Source organism: Blennius ocellaris (genome assembly GCF_963422515.1).
Source record: "Blennius ocellaris genome assembly, chromosome: 11".
Classification (NCBI taxonomy): domain Eukaryota; kingdom Metazoa; phylum Chordata; class Actinopteri; order Blenniiformes; family Blenniidae; genus Blennius; species Blennius ocellaris.
This window is the reverse complement of record NC_137660.1, coordinates 3,860,977-3,871,486: the sequence shown is the minus strand read 5'-3', so window position 1 is coordinate 3,871,486 and position 10,510 is coordinate 3,860,977. Positions and strand designations below refer to the sequence as shown.

The 10,510-nt window shown below is 47.3% G+C and overlaps 1 protein-coding gene across 1 annotated transcript in view; it reads right to left on the bottom strand.

Moving 5' to 3' along the window:
* The window catches only part of LOC308136277 (Golgi apparatus protein 1-like), a gene marked incomplete at its 5' end in the record, with an annotated part of 53,386 nt that overhangs the window by 5,756 nt on the left and 37,120 nt on the right, over positions 1-10,510 (bottom strand). The window contains 9 exon segments of the mRNA XM_080504544.1: positions 42-184; positions 255-378; positions 1,646-1,783; positions 1,943-2,035; positions 4,128-4,245; positions 6,664-6,752; positions 6,847-6,960; positions 8,454-8,516; positions 8,629-8,853. Coding sequence (XP_080360670.1) covers positions 42-184; positions 255-378; positions 1,646-1,783; positions 1,943-2,035; positions 4,128-4,245; positions 6,664-6,752; positions 6,847-6,960; positions 8,454-8,516; positions 8,629-8,853 — 1,107 coding nt within the window.

The following is a 10,510-nucleotide window of genomic DNA, read 5'->3' as shown; positions in this document are numbered from 1 at the left end:
CTCTGATGAGAGGGGCAGTGAGGAGAGGGTGAGGGTCTGACCTGGTCAGCGTATTTGAGTTTGAGGCAGGAGATGACCTGGCCCTCCAGCTCGCTGTCGGCCGTGGCCTTGTTCAGGATGGACTGGCAGAACTTGGGGATGTCGGCTTTGCAGGCTTTCCTCAGCACCGGGTTCAGCCTGAAGTCTGGACACACACAGTGAGACGGTGGAAGACCCCCAGTGGCCCCCGGGGGCTGCTGTGGAGGAAGCAGTACCTGTGTTCTGAGTGATCTGTCTCTTGGTGATCATCTGCTTGCACTTGGGATCCATGAGCTCGCTGTTCTTGTTCTGCTTCAGACACTGCAGGATGTTCTTCCCGTCAGAGTCGGTGCAGAACCGCTGCAGGTGGACAGAGAGGGTCCAGTCAGCTCCTTCAGGACCACCTTCACTCAGAAACACTGAAACATCAGGATTCTACACACAATAAACTCACGCTGGGCCCAGAAAACCGCTAACAGCAGCAAAGTTCTGCTTTTCAGAACAAGAACGCTGCGTCACAGGGATCAACAGTGTTTCACTAAATGTCTCGAGACCAGACGCTGGAGGTTCACGGAGCTCATTGAGGAAGAAAGGAAAAAAACCTTCAGACCGTAAACACTCGTTTGCATGAAATAATTGGAATTGCAAATCATGCATATAGAGATGCCGAGGCTTCAGGCCCTGGGCCTGGACCCGACTGACCAGAGACGGTGCTTCATTTCCTCTGGAGGCTCAACACGTCTCTGGTAGCAGAATACACTGCTGAATAGAACAAGTTCTCTGATTCCCACCTTCCTGACACATTAATGATTCACAACACTGGAACAATAATGCTGACGGTGCGTAATGACGCCATCATTTCCAGTTCTTGCTGATAACGTATGATAAAGGTGGCGACTGTGACGGCGTGACGCCTCGGTCCTACATCAGAGAATTCAGCTCTAAATCGTGATCCGCCGTCAGGAAGTGAGGTTCGTGACAAACCTGTCGTGGTTCTGCGTAAACGCACCTTTAACAGCTCCACAGCCAGGCTTTTCTCCTCGTGACTCAAGACTTCAACCATATGAATTATTTAACTGAGGATCAGCAGATGGTTCCTCAGCTGTGGGAAGGTTCCATGAAACCAGCAAGGATGCTGCTGTTGGTCTCACAGTAATATAAAACTAAACTGTTCAGTCCCGTCAGAGTTGAACTGACGCTTTCATGGTCGACTTTGTGCTTTTTCACACTGCAGATCATGTTTCTTTTTTTTATTTTGACTTGCGGCTCTGGTGGGTTGTGAAATCGAAATCCATGAAGGTCTGACGTAATCACGTCAATGTGTACTTCGCTCAGACTCCAGCTCTGACGATTAAAAAGGTGGAGCAGCGCATTTTCCCCCCACAAATCTCTCTTCATTTCAGGTTGATGTACAGCTCCTGGGCCAGACAGGTGGCCCCCATGGGCCTATTGAGGGCCCCCGACTTACATGAAGGTTACGTTTCTGTGCATCGATCTATTCAAAGTCCACTTTGAATCCATTACAGGAACAAATGTGGATGAGACGATGGTTACCAGGGTGAACTGGACAGCAGAAGATTTGATCATGATTGAGTCTGGAAGTGGCGGCTGCAGATGTCCGGCCTACCCTGATCATGTGCTTGCAGACCCTCATCAGCTGGTAGTCCAGCTCGGGGTCGGCCATCTCCACCTCCTGCAGCTTGAAGATCCTCTGGTGGCAGCGAGGCGTCAGCTGGCGCTTGCTCTCCTTCAGACACTCGATGACCTGCAGGGGGAGGAAACCTTCAGCTCACAGACGACCGGCGCAAAAGACCTTTTGATGAACTCAAGTTTCACAATAAAAGCATCTGGCACAAGAGCCTGTGGTCTCACGTCAATTGTTTTGAGAGCAAGACCAACAGAGAGTGTGTGTGCAGCTGCTGACCTGAGCGTTGCCGAAGGCCACGTCCTGACACAGCTTGTTGATGTCCTGCTTGCAGGAGTCGTACAGCTCTGGCTCCAGGCGGATGTCCTCTGACTGCACACATTCACACAAAGTACAACCAAAATATTTCTTTTAGAAAACCTCTGTGCAGGAAAAAGTAAAAAAAAAGGAGAAATTGCACGAGGTCAGGCTGCGCTGCCACCAGAGCATTCAGATAGTCAAAACAGCAGAATTGGTCCATCTCAAACTTTCTCTCATTATTTTTCACTTTTTCTTCATCGACTGGAGACGTTTTAACAGACAATTCCCCTTGAACTGCTTCCTTATCATGGTGGGGAGTTTGAGCACCAGAATGATCCTAGGGTCTATGTTGTCGGGGGCTTTATGCCCCCCAGTAGGGTCTCCCAAGGCAAACAGGTCCTAGGTGATGAGTCAGACTGAAAGCAGTTCAACAAGCCCTAATGGACAAACGCCAAAGAGAGGAGAGACGTCGCCCAGTAAGGCACAGCCGGGGCCCCACCCTGGAGCCAGGCCTGGGGTGGGGCACCTGGTGGCCGGGCTCAGCCCGAGGGGACGACACGGACCCCTCCTCCTCTTCCTCCTGTGAGCCCACCACCCTCAGAGGCTACTGTAGGGGTCGGGTGCAGTGAGGATTGGGTGGCAGTCGACAGCACGAACCGATCCCCGGACACAGAATCTGGTTTTTGGGACATGGAACATGACCTTGCTGGGGGGGGGGGGGGGTGAGAGCAGATCGGTCCGTCGTGGTGAAGAAGGAGCTGAGCCAAAAGACGAAGCTCTCAATGTACCGGTCGATCTTCGTTCCTCCCCTCACCTATGGTCATGAACTATGGGTCATGACCGAAAGAACGAGATCCCGGATACAAGCGGCTGAAATGAGCTTCCTCCGTAGGGTGGCTGGGCGTACCCTTAGAGATAGGGTGAGGAGCTCAGCCACCCTTAGAGATAGGATGAGGAGCTCAGTCACTCTTAGAGATAGGGTGAGGAGCTCAGTCACCCTTAGAGATAGGGTGAGGAGCTCAGTCACTCTTAGAGATAGGGTGAGGAGCTCAGTCACCCTTAGAGATAGGGTGAGGAGCTCAGTCACCCTTAGAGACAGGGGGAGGAGCTCAGTCACCCTTAGAGATAGGATGAGGAGCTCAGTCACCCTTAGAGATAGGATGAGGAGCTCAGTCACTCTTAGAGATAGGATGAGGAGCTCAGTCACCCTTAGAGATAGGGTGAGGAGCTCAGTCACTCTTAGAGATAGGGTGAGGAGCTCAGTCACCCTTAGAGATAGGATGAGGAGCTCAGTCACCCTTAGAGACAGGGGGAGGAGCTCAGTCACCCTTAGAGATAGGATGAGGAGCTCAGTCACTCTTAGAGATAGGGGGAGGAGCTCAGTCACCCTTAGAGATAGGGTGAGGAGCTCAGTCACCCTTAGAGATAGGGTGAGGAGCTCAGTCACCCTTAGAGATAGGGGGAGGAGCTCAGTCACTCTTAGAGATAGGGTGAGGAGCTCAGTCACCCTTAGAGATAGGATGAGGAGCTCAGTCACCCTTAGAGATAGGGGGAGGAGCTCAGTCACTCTTAGAGATAGGGGGAGGAGCTCAGTCACCCTTAGAGATAGGGTGAGGAGCTCAGTCACTCTTAGAGATAGGGTGAGGAGCTCAGTCACTCTTAGAAAGAGGGGGAGGACAAGTGTCAGATAATAGGTAGATGGAAAAAAGATACTGATCTATTTTTAGAAAGTTGTTCACTTGGTTGTTCAGTCGAGACTGATGTGGAAGTGTTGAGTAGAACTGAATGACTTTGGATCAACAACCTCAGAGTGATGTGTGTCAGTCGTAGTGGTTTCAGGTTCAGACTGGTGGACTGTGGTCAGGCTGTGGTCAGGCTGTGGTCAGGCTGTGGTCAGACTGTGGTCAGGCTGTGGTCAGACTGTGGTCAGACTGTGGTCAGACTGTGGTCAGGCTGTGGTCAGGCTGTGGTCAGACTGTGGTCAGACTGTGGTCAGGCTGTGGTCAGGCTGTGGTCAGACTGTGGTCAGACTGTGGTCAGACTGTGGTCAGACTGTGGTCAGGCTGTGGTCAGGCTGTGGTCAGCAGTGTCTCTGGGACTGGTTCGTCTCGTAGCGTAGAGGAGAGTCAGTGGAAATGAAGAGTCGGGAGCGACAGGAACGTACGATGGCCACCTCCTCCACCCGCAGCTGCTTGCGGCACTTGACGGACACTCGCTGCTCCTTGGCGTCTTGCAGGGTGTCGTTCCTCACCGTGTTGCTGAGGCAGATCACCACGTCCACCCTGAGGACACACACACACACTTCAGCCAACCACACAGGATCTCGTCCACAGTGTTGGGATTCGCTGGTAGTCAAGGTTGGAAGACATGTTGTTGAGTGTGACAATGACAATGTGATTTACAATTAATTCATAAATGCTTAAGTATATGGTTGCAATATTGTGGTTAATACACCTGTGGTGTAGTACACTAATGAATACACAAGGGTGTAGACAGGGCTCGACGGTAAGGATTTTGATCTTCGGGCAAGTGTTTAGAACGTTTTAATTGCCCGGACAACTTCTGACTTCCTCAAAGTTTAATGGAAATGTATAAACTTGGGTAATGTATGAATTCCACCAACATAACCTTTTAGATAAAACACTTGTAGTTTCTTTAATAATCAGGGAAGGCGTATCTCTTTATACTCTTCAATCTGAAGGAATAATATTAAATCTATTTTTACTTTGTTCTTCACAGTAAAAAGCCCAGAGTTGACTAGACGCCCGTGGTGTTTATTGTAGGCCTCAGATAAACATATAATAATATAATAATAAGTATAATAAACAGCTTTTTGCTGTGTTGGTCTGAAATAACTTTGATAGTACTACGATTGGAGCTGTCACACCTACTACCTTACTACTACCATACTGCCACCATACTACTACCATACTGCCACTATACTACTGCCGTACTGCCACTATACTACTGCCATACTGCCACTATACAACTGCCGTACTGCCACCATACAACTGCCATACTGCCACCATACTACTACCGTACTGCCACCATACTACTACCATACTGCCACTATACTACTACCATACTACCACTATACTACCGCCATACTGCCACTATACTACTACCATACTGCCACTATACTACTACCATACTGCCACCATACTACTGCCATACTGCCACCATACTACTGCCATACTGCCACTATACTACTTCCGTACTGCCACCATACTACTACCGTACTGCCACCATACTACTGCCATACTGCCACCATACTACTGCCATACTGCCACCATACTACTACCATACTGCCACTATACTACTGCCATACTGCCACTATACTACTGCCATACTGCCACCATACTACTGCCGTACTGCCACCATACTACTGCCATACTGCCACCATACTACTACCATACTGCCACCATACTACTACCATACTGCCACTATACTACTGCCATACTGCCACTATACTACTGCCGTACTGCCACCATACTACTACAGTACTGCCACCATACTACTGCCACACTGCCACTATACTACTACCACCACACTGCCACCATACTACCACCATACTGCCACCATACTACTACCATACTGCCACCATACTACTACCATACTGCCACCATACTACTACCATACTGCCACTATACTACCGCCATACTGCCACTATACTACCACCATACTGCTACCATACTACCACTATACTACTACCATACTGCCACTATACTACTGCCACTATACTACTACCGTACTGCCACCATACTACTGCCGTACTGCCACTATACTACTACCATACTGCCACAATACTACCACCATACTTCCACTATACTACCGCCATACTACCACTATACTACCGCCATACTACCACTATACTACCGCCATACTGCCACTATACTACCGCCATACTGCCACTATACTACAACCATACTGCCACAATACTACTACCATACTGCCACTATACTACCACCATACTGCCACTATACTACTACCATACTGCCACCATACTACTACCATACTGCCACTATACTACCACCAAACTGCCACCATACTACTACCATATTGCCACTATACTACTACCATACTGCCACCATACTACTACCATACTGCCACCATACTACTACCATACTGCCACCATACTACTACCACACTGCCACCATACTACTACCACACTGCCACCATACTACTACCATACTGCCACCATACTACTGCCATACTGCCACTATACTACCACGATACTACTACCATACTACCACTATACTACCACCATACTACTACCATACTACCACTATACTACTACCATACTGCCACCATACTACTACCACACTGCCACCATACTACTACCACACTGCCACCATACTACTACCATACTGCCACCATACTACTGCCATACTGCCACTATACTACCACGATACTACTACCATACTACCACTATACTACCACCATACTACTACCATACTACCACTATACTACCACCATACTGCCACTATACTACTACCACACTGCCACCATACTACTACCACACTGCCACCATACTACTACCATACTGCCACCATACTACTGCCATACTGCCACTATACTACCACGATACTACTACCATACTACTACCATACTACCACTATACTACCACCATACTACTACCATACTACCACTATACTACGACTGCAAACAGCTCCATCAACACCTGGAAACGTGTGTCTTACTTCTTCTTGATGTTGGGACACAGCTTGAGGACGTCTTCCTTGCAGGCCGTCTTGAATTTGTAGGAAAAGCGGAAGTCTTTGATCTGGATCTGTGTAGGGAAGCAGGCAGTGAGGGCAGCAGGTAAGGAAGCGAGGATGACTGGTCGTGGAGAGACGTGTCTGAGGCGCTGAACAGTGACTCACCAACTGGAAGTGAGTCACTCCGACGGAACATTTCTCATTCATCTCCTTCTGGTGTTTGTTCTGAACCAGACACTCCATCAGGTCTCCGGTGTCGATCTGGTTATCGGCCACATCCTGAGCAACACAGAGGCAAGGCATTACTTTCAGTAACGACACCTCATGGCAATATTCATACCCTTAAAACAAAAACATTTTCACTTTGTCACCAAGAAACTTGTTTCACTGGGTTTCTTAATTATTCATAATCAGGACATGTGGTTTAAAATGCTCACTCATGCACAATATAGTAACTGTGGAACTGTAATCACTTATGACAGTGTAAACTTCCCCTCATGGCATTGACAGAAAATTACAAAAATCTCTGTTCCTTATTTTCCAACAGGAGATTAAAGATTCAGTATGTAAAATTCAAATGATGTAACTTGTTCTCCAAGTGTGTCGAACTAAAGATTCAATAATTGCCAATAATGTACAAATTTGTGCCTTTTGTAATGCAAAATATTATTGTTTCACTTTGTGTTTGTGCAAAGAAGTACAAATAAAAAGACAAATCTTACATTTGAATGAGCCTCAAATCAATATCAGGATTTATTGATCAGTTCACCTCGATAACAATAAATGTACGATAACGACTCCACTACGCCAGTACAAAGTATGTGTACAATTGTATTGTGTACAAATTGTACAAGTGTACAAAGTTTGTCCACCAGATGTAGCAGTTGTATTGATAGTACGACTCCCTGGACCTGTTTATTGACACTTTAAAGGACTGTGAAACTACACTGTCTGAAAATACATGAAGAAAATACAAATGAAGTACTTTTAGTTAAGATGTATTGAAGAGCTGATGAGGACGAGACCGTGACTTGGTCTGTATTGCTCCTGACAACATGGATTTCTCTACACTGATATGAAAAAAGAACTTTCATATATTGGAAGTAAAATGACTTTTCACGTCCATCCCGATGGACGGCGTGTCGCCACACGGCGCTCTGCCCGTGATGGAGGCGTGGCTTCCAGCGGCTCTGCCTCTGATTCTAAAGACGGAGGATTTGCTTCCGACATGGGAAACACGACGTTGCTAATTTTCCTAAATTTCGGTATCGGTACATCTTTGGTTTATTGCCCAGGCCTCGCTTGAAGGTTTTGCAATTCATTTAAAATGCAGGTGAATTTTCACCTTGATGTTTCTTTTAATGATGCTTTCTGATGGGAAATAAAGGAAAACCTCCATCAGTAGCTTGTATTCCCTTCATGAACGTTCTAATAAAGGACAAATGACAAATTCAGTGATGCTGCCCCATTGGAGCAGGAAAAGCCCACACCTTTTATTTGGTATAACACATGCCTTCACTTTATATTGTAAATAATAACAAGATGTTTACTGCCGTTTTTATGCACCAACTGTTTTTACTGTTCTATTATTCTATTTTTATAGTCGAGGCTGGCTGCTACGACTGGTTGTCACCAATGACGTTTCAGCGTTTATTACAATGACAAAAACATCCCTGATGCCTTTATTGATTTGAAACTGGATTGACAACAGGTGTGTTACAGATCCTTTGTACATTATCTGGCAGTGAGTGAAGAGAATTGTGCAGACTTACGTGGCAGTAAGCCTGAATTACAGGTTCACAAGCTCGCATCAGCAACGCCTCAATTTGAATGTCCTGAGGGAAGAAATGCAGAGCCGTCAGGCGACAAGTACACAAGCGCAGGAATGAGAAGGCAGACGTGCCTTGCTTGGTCTGAACTCCTCCACCCAGCGGGAGAGCGTCTCACCTCCGACTCCAGCTCCGTCAGGTTGGCCACCACGTCTCTGCACTCAGAGTCCAGGTTCTCCAGGTGGTCCTGGAGACACTCCAGCTCCTGGCCAGCCTCCGTCTTCTCGCTGCACCACTTCCCCAGGTCGATCATGCAGCGCCGCTGCAGCTCGGGGTCCAGCTTCACATCCAGCGCCCTCTGGTGGAGGATCCTCTGCACCTCCACCTTACAGTCCCGGGACAGCTGGGGGGGGGGGGGGGGGGGGAACAACCCACAGTCGGCGAGAAACCAACATCACACATCCCTTCTAATGACGCTCCACCAGATTGTTCTCATTCACAACGTTCTGAACAGCAGATTCCACCCACCACAAACACGCACTGTTAATTTCCACCATTCCCATTACAGAACAAAGCAATAGGAGCCTGATGAGCCATTGTAAAATGTGGTGCAGCTTGTCAGTCAGGGATGATTGTGGCTTCAGGAGCACCAACACGCCTGCTGAGAGCCGCTCACTGGGTGTGGGGCCGTTTGTTAAGTTCCCTTCAGGAGGTTAATGTGCAGAATGTGGCAGCTGCAGGCGTCCAGACCACCGGGAAGATGTGCAAGCTTTCAATGATTCAACTTGCTCCACAGATCCAAGACTTTTATCATTAGCTCTGTCGTTTAAAGTTTAACGGTACCAAATCATACAAGTCCATTAAATAAACCAATGGTTTGTCTCAGTAGTGACTTCCTCTGGGATGTTATTCTGTGATTTAAAAAAAAACAATTAACCCAAATTCTGCTTTAGATTTCAAAGGTATTCAATGTCTATGTGAAGCGTTTATCACGATACACCCTCACTGTGTCACGTGACACAACAAGTCACTGATGATGGTGCAGCAGTGACACATTTCAAAGGTCAAACAACACAGGATATACGACACTATTCAGAGAAGTAAGTGATTATTCAGCGTAGCCAGGACTCGGGTTGAGAGCTTTGTACAGACAGCCACTAGTGGGAGCAGATTGTTAATTATGGAAGTCAGTCCGCCGCTGATCTGGGACGTCAACACAGGATTAGAACCCCCGTAAACAATCACTGCCAATTTATACTGATCACAGTGACAATCACATCCTCTCCCCGTCATTCTCAGCAGTGGGACATACTCACAGTGATTCGTTCCTCTGATGCTCCATCCTTGAGCGACAAGAGTCTTTGGTCATTCATACAGCAAACACACATCCTGTACAATTAACCATGTTTCTCTACAGAGCTGCTGCCTTCCTTCTGAATCGGTCAATAAACACACCGACATCAATGAAAACACAAAGAAACCAGTCTAGTTGAGATGGAGGGTGTTTATAAAGAACAACTCCAACCAGTCGGGGTCAGAACTCTAAACAAAGCCCTCAGCTTCACTTGGTGACGACACCGACGACTTTGTGAGTTAAACACTGAAGAACGACTCCTGTTATTGTCAATCAAAAGGTATGTTGACATTTCATGGACCAAGAAGACCAGAGGTCACCGAGGCCTCGTTCACACTCACGTTCTGTTCACCAGTGACTGTATCAGACCTAGTTTGTGGGCAAGTGACCGTCTCATTCTGATGATGTCACAGCAGACCAGGTCTTCTTCGCACGTCGTACCAAGTCAGATAGTTTCTACGTGTGACAGTCGGGTCACAGATAAACAGTGGAGGAAGCAGCTCTGCTGAAATGTTCAAAGCTACGCTCTTTATTTCCTCATTCTGTCATATTTAACAACCACCTGCAGACCAGTGTTGCTAGATATGATGATAAACTCTCTGACCTTGTAACTTTCTTTATTTTGTGCATCAGTGTGTTCATACATAGAGTTTTAACATGGTTCATACAGAGGCTGAGATTTGGACTAGCTGTTTTGAGGTGTGCT